The sequence below is a fragment of the Choloepus didactylus genome, chromosome 6 (genome assembly GCF_015220235.1).
Source record: "Choloepus didactylus isolate mChoDid1 chromosome 6, mChoDid1.pri, whole genome shotgun sequence".
Taxonomy (NCBI): Eukaryota; Metazoa; Chordata; class Mammalia; order Pilosa; family Megalonychidae; genus Choloepus; species Choloepus didactylus.
Genome location: NC_051312.1, coordinates 538,989 through 551,205, shown reverse-complemented (window position 1 = coordinate 551,205; position 12,217 = coordinate 538,989). Strand labels below are relative to the sequence as shown.

The 12,217-nt window shown below is 69.5% G+C and overlaps 1 protein-coding gene across 1 annotated transcript; it reads right to left on the bottom strand.

The window, feature by feature from the left end:
• Positions 1-2,226: 2,226 nt before the first annotated feature.
• On the bottom strand, positions 2,227-9,775 carry PKP3 (plakophilin 3). Its single transcript, XM_037838812.1, has 13 exons — positions 9,442-9,775; positions 7,401-7,477; positions 6,663-7,288; positions 6,461-6,584; positions 5,871-6,075; positions 5,432-5,606; positions 4,907-5,024; positions 4,668-4,838; positions 4,405-4,590; positions 3,953-4,106; positions 2,965-3,157; positions 2,658-2,745; positions 2,227-2,479 (listed from the first exon to the last, which is right to left on the bottom strand). Exons 1-13 carry the CDS (start codon positions 9,650-9,652, stop codon positions 2,444-2,446), a joined length of 2,364 nt encoding a protein of 787 aa, XP_037694740.1. The 5' UTR covers positions 9,653-9,775; the 3' UTR covers positions 2,227-2,443.
• Between the last annotated feature and the right edge of the window lie 2,442 nt (positions 9,776-12,217).

The window sequence follows — 12,217 nt, the reverse complement described above, 5'->3', positions numbered from 1 at the left end:
CCCGCAGAGCCCTCCGCGGGACCTGCTGGTGAACCTGAGCCGCTGCAGGCGCCTGGTGGTGGTGCTCTCCGACGCCTTCCTGGGCCGCGCCTGGTGCAGCCACAGCTTCCGGTGGGTCCCGCGGGGGCAGGGGCGGGAGCTGGGGGCCGCGGCCGCGTCCGTCCTGACGGTCCCACCCCCGCAGGGAAGGCCTCTGCCGGCTGCTGGAGCTGACGCGCAGACCCATCTTCATCACCTTCGAGGGCCAGCGGCGCCACCCCGCGCACCCCGCGCTGCACCTGCTGCGCCAGCACCGCCACCTGGTGACCCTGCTGCTCTGGAAGCCCGGCTCCGTGGTGAGGGGCGTGGGCGGCGGGGCGAGGGCGGCTTGGGAGATGGTGGTGGGGATAAGGGGAGACTGGGGGGACGACGCGGATTTTCCTGTGTGGGGGGCTTTGGGAACACGGGGTTCTGTGGGTGGGGGTCCTTGGGCTGTAGAGGTGGGAGGAGGGGGCTGTGCCGAGGGTGTGTCGCGGTGTGTCACAGTGGTGCTCATTCTCGGGGATAGCAGTGGAGAGGGGCTCACTGCCTTCGCAGCCCCTTCTCCCCTCCCGGGCGCCCTCACTGCCCCACCCTGGCCCCTAGACGCCGTCTTCCAATTTCTGGAAAGAGCTGCAGCTGGCACTGCCGCGGAAGGTGCAGTACAGGGCACTGGAAGGAGACCCTCAGACCCGGCTGCAGGACGACAAGGATCCCATGCTGATTGTCCGAGGCAGAGCCCCAGAGGGGCTGCCCCGGGGCCCAGAGTTGGACCCAGACCCCGAGGGTGACCTGGGTAGGCCGGCCGACCTCCTCCCCTGACCCTAAGAGGTGTAGCCCTGGGGGGATGGTGCAGGACAGGGGAGCCCGAGAGGGCCCCAGCAGTGGGGAGGGGCCCTGCCCCCTCAGCCTCCCTCCCTCTCTCCTGGGAGCCTCCTGCCTTCAAATGCCACCAGGGCCAGAGGGCGAGCAGGCAGTGACCCCGGGCGGTGGGTCCTGGCAGAAGGCAGGCTGCGGGCAGCCCAGCCCAAGATGGCGGCACTGTCCCCACCCCAGGTGTCCGAGGGCCGGGCTTTGCAGAGCCATCAGCCGCTCCACAGGTGGGTGCCGTCGTGCTGGGAGCGGGCCGGGGCAGCGAGCTGGACGTCTCGGACCTCGGCTCCCGCAGCTACGGCGCCCGCACGGACTTCTACTGCCTGGTGTCTGAGGAGGATGTGTAGCCCCTGGCCCCAGGCTCCAGGCTCCGGGTTTGGGCAGCTGGATCGCCTGGGACGGCTGAGGGGGGTTCTGGAAGGTCTCCTCCCCCTCAGGACTCCAGCCCCTGCCCCACCTGTGCCCGGGACCCCTCTCGTGCTGGGAAAATAAAGTTCTTTTGCACCTCCCTGGGTCTCTCCTTGCCTGGGGCAGGAAGGGTGGGGAGACAGCACTTTTCACCAGCCCCTGCTCCCACTTCAGGCTTTCCCGGGCCCTCAGCACCTCCTTTCTCCATCAATGAATCCGGCCATCCACCCCGAAGCTGCCCCCCTCCATCAATCCCCCCATCCTGCAGCTCCTTGGGGCTCTCCCTGCCGGGGGCTCCCTGTGGCTGCTGGCCCAACTGTCCCCAGTTCTCTGGGCCAGGACAAGCTCCTGGACACCTCGAGGCCTGACTTGGCATGCATTTTTTTGATGGCAGAAGCCTTTTGCTGTGAAAATGTCAAGAGTAGCCTCAACCAAATGGCCCAGTGTGTGTGTGTGTGTGGGGGGGGGTGAGCCCCAGCGCCAGGCTGTGGGACCCTAAGCCCCAGGTGGATACTGACAGAGCCCCTGAGCGCAGTGTCCTGGGCCCACGGGTAGGGCCGAGCTCCCTGGGGCCAGCTGGGTGGGCAGGGGGTGTCGGGCACGTGTGCTGGGTGGTCACAGCTGCCTCCCTCCCCGTCTGCCCACGAGGTCCCCCAGCTGGGCTGCGGTGCCGGCTCTCCTCTCCCTGCCCTGCCCTGGCCTGTCCGTGGGAGGCCTGTGTGTGTGCAGGGGTGGATGGGTGTGCTGGGGACACGGCTGAGTCCCCGAATCGGACGCTCTCAAGTCAGGCCTGTCGACGCACCAGGGCTGGGCTGCGAGTCTGCGGCACATTTATTGCCCTGTGCTGGCTGTCCCGGGTGCTGTCAGGTCACGGCCAGCCCACCCCCTTGCCAAGTGGGCCCCAGTCACCACTTCCAAGCACCAGTGCAGCCCCAAGCCACCCACCCCCTCAGAAGCCCAGTCCCAACATCCCCAGCCTCAGCCCTGCCCCTCCCGGTGGCCCAGGCTCCTCGCAGGGTCGTGCACGGACCCCCGGGCCAGGGCCTCCAGCCGTCCACTTCTCGTCCAGGTGGCCAGCAGGGCGGCAGTACTGTGTGAGTGTCCCTCGGAGGCCGGGCTGCCTGCCTCCTCCAGAAAGGCCTCACTACGGGCCCAGGAAGTCCTCCTTCCGATAGCCCTTCTGCAGCCAGACAGGGCTCCAGTGAGTGCACGCTGCTCCCGCCCGGCAGCCTCTGCCCCAGCCTCCCGTGGGTCCCAGCCCTCACCCCACGCCCCCGCACCCCCGCGCCCCTCACCCCCACATCCCCGCGCCCCCTCACCACCTCACCCCCTCACCCGCGGGCCCACCCACAACGCACCGCCCGGAAGTCGCGGTGCAGCTTGCTGTACTGCCACAGATTGGCCAGGAGGCTGGAGGCCGCCCGGGAGGACTTCTCGCTGTCGGGGCTGGGGTGGGGGCAGGGGTCAGGGAGGGCACAGGCAGAAGGGGGGTGGGCTGGGGGAGCTGGACTTCTGGGGTGCCGTGATGGTTGCGGGGGGTGGGGAGGTCAGGCTGCTGCAGGGCAGGGTCAGCCTCAGGGTGGGCTCGGCCCTGCAATGGGCACGCCCTTGGGGTAAGGTCACCCTTGGGGTCGGGTCAGCCCCGGGGTCCGGCCAGGTGCTCACCTGTCCCGCTTCTTCTTGATGAAGATGAGCTTGCGGAGCCCGTCGAAGTAGAGCAGGTCGCGGGCGGCGATGGGACTGGCCACCACCAGGCTGTTGAGCACGGCGATGATGTTGACCAGCACCTCAGCCGGCGGCGCCTTCTCACCCACACTGCCCGGGAGCTTCTCGATCAGGTGACTCACCACCTTCGTGGCTGCCGGAGGGCCAGGAGGTCAGCTTCCAGCCCCTCCCTGGTACCTCAGGGCCTTCGGTCCCTGCCTCCCTCCAGGCCTGGCATGGTGGTTACTCTGCCCAGGCTCCAGCGTGCCAGGAGCCCCCCAGATGGAGAGACCCCATACTGCAGGCTGGGCTGGGGGGGGGGCAGAACCCAGGCTGCGGGCCAGGAAGTGGGGAGGGCAGAACCCAGGCCGTGGGCCACGGTGAAGGCAGCACCCAGGCCGCGGGCCACGGTGAAGGCAGAACCCAGACTGCGGGCCGGGATGAAGACAGAACCCAGGCTGCGGGCCAGAATGAGGGCAGAACCCAGGCTGCGGGTCAGGAAGTAGGGAGGGCAGAACCCAGGCTGTGGGCCAGGAAGTAGGGAGGGCAGAACCCAGGCCGCGGGCCACGGTGAAGGCAGAACCCAGGCTGCGGGCCGGGATGAAGACAGAACCCAGGCTGCGGGCCGGGATGAGGGCAGAACCCAGGCTGCGGGCCAGGATGAGGGCAGAACCCAGGCTGTGGGCCAGGAAGTAGGGAGGGCAGAACCCAGGCCGCGGGCCACGGTGAAGGCAGAACCCAGGCTGCGGGCCGGGATGAAGACAGAACCCAGGCTGCGGGCTGGGATGAGGGCAGAACCCAGGCTGCGGGCTGGGATGAAGACAGAACCCAGGCTGCGGGCCAGGATGAGGGCAGAACCCAGGCTGCGGGCCAGGAAGTGGGGAGGGCAGAACCCAGGCTGCGGGCCAGGATGAGGGCAGAACCCAGGCTGCGGGCCAGCCTGACTCACACATCTCGTCCTTGTTCCTGGCGTTGCGGGACAGGTTGCGGATGAGTCCGGTCAGCGAGCGCAGCTGGTGGTGGTCAGCGGTCCGCACGCGGTCCAGCAGGGGATTGAGGATCCGCTCCTGCTCCAGCGCCAGGCGGCTCAGCACACCGGCCCACTGTGCGGGGAGCAGCTGGTGAGGGGTGTGCCCGGGCCTCGGGCCCTTCCCCGCTCCCCTTCCTGGCTCCGGACACTCAGCCCTGGGGGCTCCGCTGTCTGGTCTCCCTTTGTCCCTCTGTCCCTCCAGCCCTCTGTCTCTCTATTCCTCTGTCTCTCCAGGCCTCCATCCGTCCGTCCCTCCATCCCTCCGTTCCTCTGGTCGCCTCCGGCTCTCGTCTCTGCTTCCACGAAGGGCCCTGGGCCCCCGGGAGCAGCGCCTGCCCCTGCCCCGTGTCCCAGCCCCTCGCGCCGCGCACCCTGCGGTCGCCCGCGGTGATGTTCTGCAGCGCCCCGGCCGCGGCCTCGGTTGTGTGCCTGTTGAGCTCGCAGCGCTGCAGCAGCCGGTTGTACAGCCCCACGATCTGGGGGCTCCACAGCCACTCGAGGCCCTTGGGGTCCTTGGACACCTCCGCAAAAGTGAGCGCGTCGGCCGTGAGGGCCAGCTGGGTGGAGGGCGGAGGATCGGGTCAGGGCCAGGCTGGGCCAGCCGCTCCCGCGCCCCCGCCCGGCCCGTGCCCACCTCGCGCAGCCGCCGGCTCTGCGGCGTGAAGCAGCCCGCCACCTCGCCGGGCGGGGCCCCCGCCAGGTCCCTGCGGCCCCGGCCCTCCAGCCGCTGCAGCGCGGACGGCGGCATCTCGTCGTACAGCCGGTAGGACAGGTTCCTGAGCACACACACGGCGTTCTCCACGCTCTGCGGGCGGAGACCCGGTCAGGCAGGCCGGGGCCCCCGCGCCACCCCCGGCACCGGCCGCCCCTCACCTTGTCCTCGCACTTGCCCACGTCCAGGGCGTGGTTGATGTAGGTGACCAGGGCGTCCACCAGCCCGTGGCACTCCCGCATCTTCTGGCGGGTGACCTGGGAGGCTGAGCTGAGGTTCCTGAGGATGGGAGCTCATCAGAGAGCCCCTGGGGGTCCGAGCGGGCCCACCCCCGGGGACCCCCGGTCCTAAGCCCCACCAGGGCCCCCGGCTGCAGTCCCTGGGCACCAGCCCCCTCCCCGCCCTGGACTGGCCCCCGCTGCACTCCTTCCCCGGTGCACGTCTCACGCCACGTCCGGGGGCTTATGGAAGCACTTAGGTCACATCACGTCCCTGATCCGATGAAACCTGGGCCTGCAGCCCGAGGGTCTGCCCACAGCTGGCTGTGCGGCCCCCTGCCCCGACCCTCTGCCTGCGGGGGCTGCCCCCCTCTCTGGCCCTCCAGGGCTCCCCCGCCGGGCTCCGTTTCCACGGCCTGTGCCTCTCCCGGCCACCTGCAGACCCCCACCCCGCCCCTGCCCGCCCACCTGAGGAAGCCCGTGGCGTTGTAGAAGATCTCGGCCTCGGACGCGTTCTGCTGGATGAGGGGCGGTCCCCCGGCCCCCGAGAGGGGGCTCAGCACCAGGTCTGTGAGCTGCTCCAGGGTGTCACGGGCCAGGCGATCCTTCAGGTGGTCGCTGGACGACAAGTTCCACAGGATCCCTGGGGCAGGCAGGCTGGGGTCAGGGGCTGCCCCGCGGGGCCCCTCTGGCCTTTCCATGAATGGGGGGCCCCCGAACTCTGGCTCTTCCCCTCCACAGGGCTGGGTTTGGCTCTCTGCACCTCGCCCAGAGAGCTTGAACATGCACAGTGTGTCCTGAGGGCCTCGGATGGCACTTGGGGACCACGGGGCCGGGGGCTGAGAGCCTGACTCCACCAAGGCACTGCACAGGGACAGGCCCGAGGCGGGCACCGTGGAGGGCACACCTGTGACATTCTTGCGCAGCTCGTCGTCCTGCTCGCGCAGGGTTCGCAGCAGCTCGAAGATGCCGTTCTCCTCCACCAGCGCCAGCTTGTTGTCGGCGTTGTCGTAGATGAGGTTGCGCGTGGCGCCCGTGGCGTGGCGCTGCACCTCCTGGTTGGCGTGGTTGAACAGCTTCACCAGCCTCGGCACGGCTTGAAGGCTGCGGGCCTGCGGGCACAGGTACGTGGCGATGAAGGTGCGTGCAGGTGCGTGCACACGTGCAGGTGTGCGGGAGTGTGCTGATGTGTACAAGTGTATGCAAGTGCATGTATATGTGCAGATGTTTGTAGGTACGTGCAGGTGTCTGCAGGTGTCTGCACATGTGTGCAAGTGTGTGCAGACATGTGCAGGTGTGTGCAGGTGTGTGCATATCGCCCGTTCCCACATTTCCCTGCTGAGGAGGCTCTTTGCAGGATGGGGCCTCCCCAGCCAGCTTGGGGATCAGCAGGGCGTGGTCAGGTCCGTGGTCAGCCAAGGGTGGGGGGTCAGTGAGGGTGGTCGGCGGGGGGTGGGCAGTGGGCAGGGAGGGTCAGCGGCTGTTGGGGGCAGCCACCTGCTTCTTGGCCGCGGCATCGCTGTAGCACTTGTGCTGGATGTAGGCTGCACCCAGCACCTGCAGGTTGGGGTCCGAGGCCATGAGGTACTTGACGGCCGAGGGCAGGTCAATGTCGTCGAAGCTGCGGGGCAGGGGTCGGGGGTCAGACTGGCTGGGCCGGGCCGGGCAGCAGCCCCCCCTAGGCCGCCCACTGGCTCACCCGCTGCTCAGCCTCTGCAGGGTGTGGTGGCCGCTGTAGCTGTCCAGCCTGCGCATGTCCGGCAGGTGGCCTGGGTCCGCCAGGCCGAGGCTGAGGCTGCGCACGGATGGGGCTCGGGCCACGGGCTCCAGGGCCGTCCCCGGCGCTGCCCCCACCGTCCCCCGGCTGCGGTGGCCGCTCTGGAACCGCTGCAGCGTCCGCATGGCAGGGGCGCGGATGGTCCGGCTGGGGGGCCCCTCAGCGGCCTCCGGCCAGTCCAGACCCCCGGCCGGGCCCAGCCCGGAGCTGGCCTGGCGCTCATAGGCAAAGGCCCGGTAGGCAGAGGCGGCCGTGGGCTCCAGCTGCTCGGACACCACGCTGCAGCGGTCATCCAGGCCGCCGGGCCCCAGCCGCAGGGAGCGCAGGGACAGCGTGTCGTAGTCTGCCCGGCTCCCCCAGCCGCTGCGCTCGTGGAAGGACGCCGGGCGGGCGGGCATGGGGGCGGAGGCCTGGGCGCCTCCGAAGGCCCCGAAGGCGCTGCCCCCGTTGTGGGCGGAGCTCAGCCTCCGGGAGGAGCTCAGGTCCACGGCCGAGCGGGACGACCAGGAGGCAGGGCTGTAGCCGGGCTTGGCAATTGGCCGGAAGGTCTGAGGGGAGCGGGTGATGAGGGAGGTGCCCGGGGTCCCCAGTCCCACCCCAGGAGCCCCCCAGATGACCACCAGGCCCAGAATCCCGGGCACGCATGAGGATGTCACTCACCGAGGTGTCTGCACCCAGGCCCTGGGAGCGGGAGCTGAAGCCAGACTGCAGGGTGTGGTACGGGGCCCGGGACGTGCCTGGGGACAGGGATGGTGGCAGCCCGGCCGGACAGACGGCACAGCAGGGGCTGCCCCTCCATCCCTGCCGTGGCCTCGTCAGGCCTCCTCAGGCACTCAGCCCCGGCCAGGCTGTCTCCCCCACCGCCCCCTGCCCCCCAGCCGTGCCTCCTCTGCACTCACCCCACTGCCCTCCCAGCCCCCGGGAAAGCTTCAGGGGTCCCTTCGTCAGCTCTGCAGACTCTGCAGGTCCCCGAGGTGCACAGCCTGACCCCTCCTCCTGGCAGCCCACCAGCCCCAGCGCACATGGACTCCTGCCTCTGAGCTCCTCCTGTGCCCAGACCCCACCGGGGAGGGGCTGTCTGGACCCCAAGGACCACCTCGTATGGCTGTGCTCGGCGAGGGCACAGGATCCACCTGGCCAGTCTGTCCCACCTAGCAGAGCCCGAGGCAGGGACCACACCTGTCCCCACCCAAACACCGACTCAGGGATGAGTGGACAGACAGGTGGGTGGAGGCAGGACAGGTAGAGGGAGAAGTAGGTGGACAGAGGAATGGTGGGTAGGACAGCTAGATGGACAGATAGACTGAGGGATGATGGATAAGTAATGAGAGAGAGCTGGGAGGGTGGCGAGTGGGGGGGCCTGGTGGATGGACCAATGGACAGTGAGCGGACGGTCGGACAGGTAGGGTGGAGACCTGTCGGAATTGGTGAAAAGACAGTGGTGGATGGCAGAATGGACGGACAGGTGGATGGGCATGTGGTTGGATGGGTGGACAGGAGGATGGGTGGACGGGTGGGTGGTCAGGTCTTAGAAGCTGTTGGGTAAGAGCTGCAGGCAAGTCCCGGAGCAGCGGGAACGGCCCTGGGGCAGGGGTTGCCAGGGTCGGGGTCTGTGGGTGGGTGGGGTGGGGGGCGTCAGGGAGGGGCACGGAGACTTGGGCTAAAGGGGCTCAGGATGAGGCACAGGAAGTGGGGGCCCTTGACCCCTCCTCAACCTCTTCCAGAGCCCCTCCCCCAGCTCGGTTAATGAGGCTTCCGAGCAGGAGCTATTAACCCTTTGACGCCAGTGAGGCTCAGCCTGGAGGGCACACCCCCAATTTGGGGAGCCTCACCCCTAACTCCAAATTATAATCCTCCTCCCCTAATTGGCAGGGTAGCCAGAGTAGTAATTAGCCCCTCCCTGTCCCTCCTCCACTGAAGCTGAGGCCTGGGACGGGGCCCCCAGGAACCCAGGCTGGTTCTCGGCTGATGGAGCCTCTCCCCTTGCCAGTGGCTGGAGGCCCAAACTGCAAACTGGCACCCTGACGTCTGGGAGGTTCAGCCTACTGTCTGGCTTTAATCCCTGTAGCTGTAGTCTGGCCAGGGGGGCAGACGGCACTTCCAGAACAAATGCTTTGTGCTTGCTGCCTCGGTGGGCTCCTGTGGTCCTCGCCTCCCACCCCACCGGTGAGGCCAGGATTCCTGCACAGGTGGGCCTGGCTGGCACCCAGGGGCTCCCCCACCCGCTGTTCCCACGGAGAATATCTGGGTCAGGGCAGCTGGCCCTGCCCCTCAATCCTGCAGGGAGTCCCTGGTCCAGCCCGGCGGTGGCTGCTGTCAGGATTTCCCAGACCCCAGGTCCCCGCTGCTGCTTGTCCATCCCCGGGGGGCACAAGGGAATGCGGGCAGGACGCTGCACGTCCAGGGGTCCCGGGACCTTGTGCGTGTGTCCGCTGTGGGGCTGGACAGACGGGCTGGCCGCGTGCGGGACCCTCCCGAGGTCGTCCCTGGGCAGGGAGGCCCCAGGGCCCGGGGGAAGGCCAGGCCCTGCCAGGCTCGGCCCGGAAGTCCCGGGGTCCCCACAGGGCCCAGCCCCACCTCTGGCTTCTTCCCACGCCTGGGCAGGGCGGGCCACGGTGACTCAGAGCTGGGCCTCCGTGAGTCAGCCCGAGCCGGGCCCTGCTGCCCGGCCGCCTCCCCGGCCCGCCGCCCTCGGGCCTACCTCTGGCCTCGGCCTCGGCCGCCCCGTTGTGCCGCTGGCCCAGCTGCAGCAGGCGGGCGCGGACCTGCTCCTGGACGCGGGCCGCCCGCAGCCGCTCGGCCTCCGGGCCCTCCACGCCCCGGCGGTCCAGCTGCAGGTCCGAGGGCAGCGCCAGGGAGCACACGCCGGCCTCGGGCTGCAGGGCAGACAGCAGGAAGTTACCGTCCTGCATGGCGGCGGCAGGGCTGGGTCCGCCAGGCCTGGGCCGCCGCGGCCGCCTCCGACCCCGGCTGTCTTCACTGTCTCGCCCGCGCGGCCCTGTCCCCGAGTCCCCTCCCCGCCGGCCGCGCCCAGAGCCGGCCTGGAGACAGACGCCCGCCCTGAGCCCGGCTGGGGGCGGGGACACCTGGACCAGGTGGGAGGAGGGGCCACCTGTCTGCTTACGGCGGAATTTGGGCGGAAGGACGGGCTCCGCGTGGCCCCGCGCCCGCCCGGCCTTTCAGCCCTTCCCGGGATGGGGCACCAGGGCTGTGAGCCCTTCTCGTTCCAGCCCGGAAACAGCCAGTTACGGCCCTTTGGGCAGGGTGGACAGACGGACGGGGCTGTGGGGGCGTTTGGCCGGATGGCGGGTGGACGGAGCTGAGAGCACTACCTCTGGAGCCGGATGGGGAGGGTCTGCCCAGCCCTTGGGGTCCTGGGGCCACTCCAGCAGCCCCGTCTCTGGTCTGGAGTGAGATCCAGGCTGGGGCGGCGTCAGGGGTCAGTGCCAGATCGAGGCTGAGGGTACGGGGCTCGCGGGTGAGCTCCAGGGCTGCGCTGGGCCACCAAGGCCTGGCCTTGTTCCTCAATGCCCAGCAAGACCCCCATAAGCCCTGCAGACATCAGAACTCGCACCCCATGCCCACCCCCACCCCTGCAGAGGCCTGAGAAAAGCTGGCACCTGGTGCCCGTTCCCAACCCGTGAGTCAGGACGCCAGGGCCGGGCACAGGGGCAGGCGGAGCCGCCCCGGGGGTCTGACTCAGGGGCTGACTGTGGGCTCCTGTCCGCCCGCCCGGCCCGGGCCAGGGAGGGGAGCGGAGGGGAGGGGAGGCAGGAGCTGGGGTCTGCAAGCGAAGAGCCTGGAGTCTGGGAGCTGCAGCCGGGAGGGTGGACCCCTCAAGGAGAGGCCCAGGACGCTGTTCCCCGGGAAGCGGGTTCCCCGAGCCAGGGGTGAGGGGGCCTGGGGAGCAGGGCTGGCATCTGGAGGGCCTCCCCTGAGGCTCCCAGCGGCTGGACATGGAGTCCAGGGCTCTGAGGCCTCCTGGGGCGGGGAGAGGCCATAGAGGGACGGGCTGGGGGCTGGCCAAGCAGCCTCAGGCCCGCCCCGGGTTCCCCCAAGAAGCTCACAGCTCCCGCCCCAGAGCCTCAGGTTTGCCGTGTTCTCTGGTTTTCCTTCCACAGGAGACACCTTACCCCGGACCCTGTGCCCCTGGAGACATTTCCCTCAATTTGCAATCTGTCCAGAGACGGATGGGGTCAGAAGACGGTCAGGGGTGGGTGCTGGGGGCCCCTGGGGGTGAGGAAGGGTCAGGGTCGGGGAAACGCTAAGGGGGGAGGAGGGCCTGGGGTGGGGACCTACCCTGCCGGTGGCCCGGGTCCCACCTGCCCCCTGGTCCATCCCAGGGGCCACCACCAGCGGCCGAGGCGTCCTGGGCTCCATCGCTGCCCGACGTGTCCGTGCGTCTCGCTCTGGGATGGAGGCCGGCGGGCGGAGGGCAACGCCCAGCTCACCCGACTGGTCGCTTCGCTGGGAGACGTGCTTCGTGTGGAAAAATCCCGGGAGACAAGTTTGTGCGGCGCCGAGCACGCCTGGCTCGCCGGGCCCGCCCTTGACTTGGGGTCCACTTGGGCCCCCAGAGCCTTGCAGAGGCCAGGCTGGCAGCAGGACCCAGGCTGGGGCTGGGAGAGCCTCGAAGGCCTGGGGTGGACGGGGTGGGGGACACCCAGCAGGGGCGGTGATTGGCGTACCCCATAGGGGTGGTGGGGGTCCCCAGCAGGGGCATTGGTGGGGGGGTGACCCTGAGGCCGGTTGTGCAGCAGCCTGTGGGCCGCAGGGCCTGTTCTGCGGGGGTCTCCCTCCCGCTCATGGCCTGGGGCATGGGGGGCTGCGGGTGCCCCAAAGCTGGGCCGAGCCTCCCCGGACAGCCTGCTCTGCTGAGCTCCCAGCCGAGACCCTGTCTCCATGGCTGCCCTGGACCCGTCCTCACCGCTCTCAGCCCCGGGACTTGGGGCGGGTGAGATCCCCGGTAACTAAGCCCCGCTCCACCGCCAGCCAGGGCAGCAGCGCCCCGGGAGCCCCCTCCCCTGGAGACAGGTGCTGGGTGGGGGGCAGGTGGGAGCAGGACACGGCCCGGGCCTGGTGCTTATGGAGGTGAGGACTTGCCAGGGGCCTTAGAAAGGCTGCCTGGGTGGGGCCTGGGAACCTGCATTTAGCCCTGTGCGGGCAGCTCTGCTGCAGTCCGGATAGAGAGCTGAATCCTACGGGCCACAAGGGGTGATGCCCACCCACGGCAGGCCCGGGGCTGTGGGGGTGCCCCGGGGTGCAGCTTGGACCCTGCCCTGCAGATGGCAAGGAAGGGCTTTGTGGGTGAGGCCCTCTCCTCGGGCTTGGGAGCCCTACTGGGGGGAAGAGGTGGGGACCCCCAGGCAGATGGTGGTCTCCTCGAGAGCGTCGGGGATAAAAAGCAGACTTTGGGGGAGGGGCTTCAGGGGGCTGGCAGACTCGGGAGGTGGGGCTGGGAAAGGGGGGCTCGGGGT

What these genes read in the sequence shown, in the direction of transcription:
- PKP3 (XM_037838812.1), bottom strand. Translation starts at nt 9,652, where the DNA reads ATGCAGGACGGTAACTTCCTGCTGTCTGCCCTGCAGCCCGAGGCCGGC. An exon ending in GGCCGAGGCCGAGGCCAGAG is followed by an intron (nt 7,478 to 9,441) that starts GTAGGCCCGAGG and finishes CCCTGTCCCCAG; the next exon opens with GCACGTCCCGGGCCCCGTAC. An exon ending in CTGCAGAGGCTGAGCAGCGG is followed by an intron (nt 6,585 to 6,662) that starts GTGAGCCAGTGG and finishes CCTGCCCCGCAG; the next exon opens with CTTCGACGACATTGACCTGC.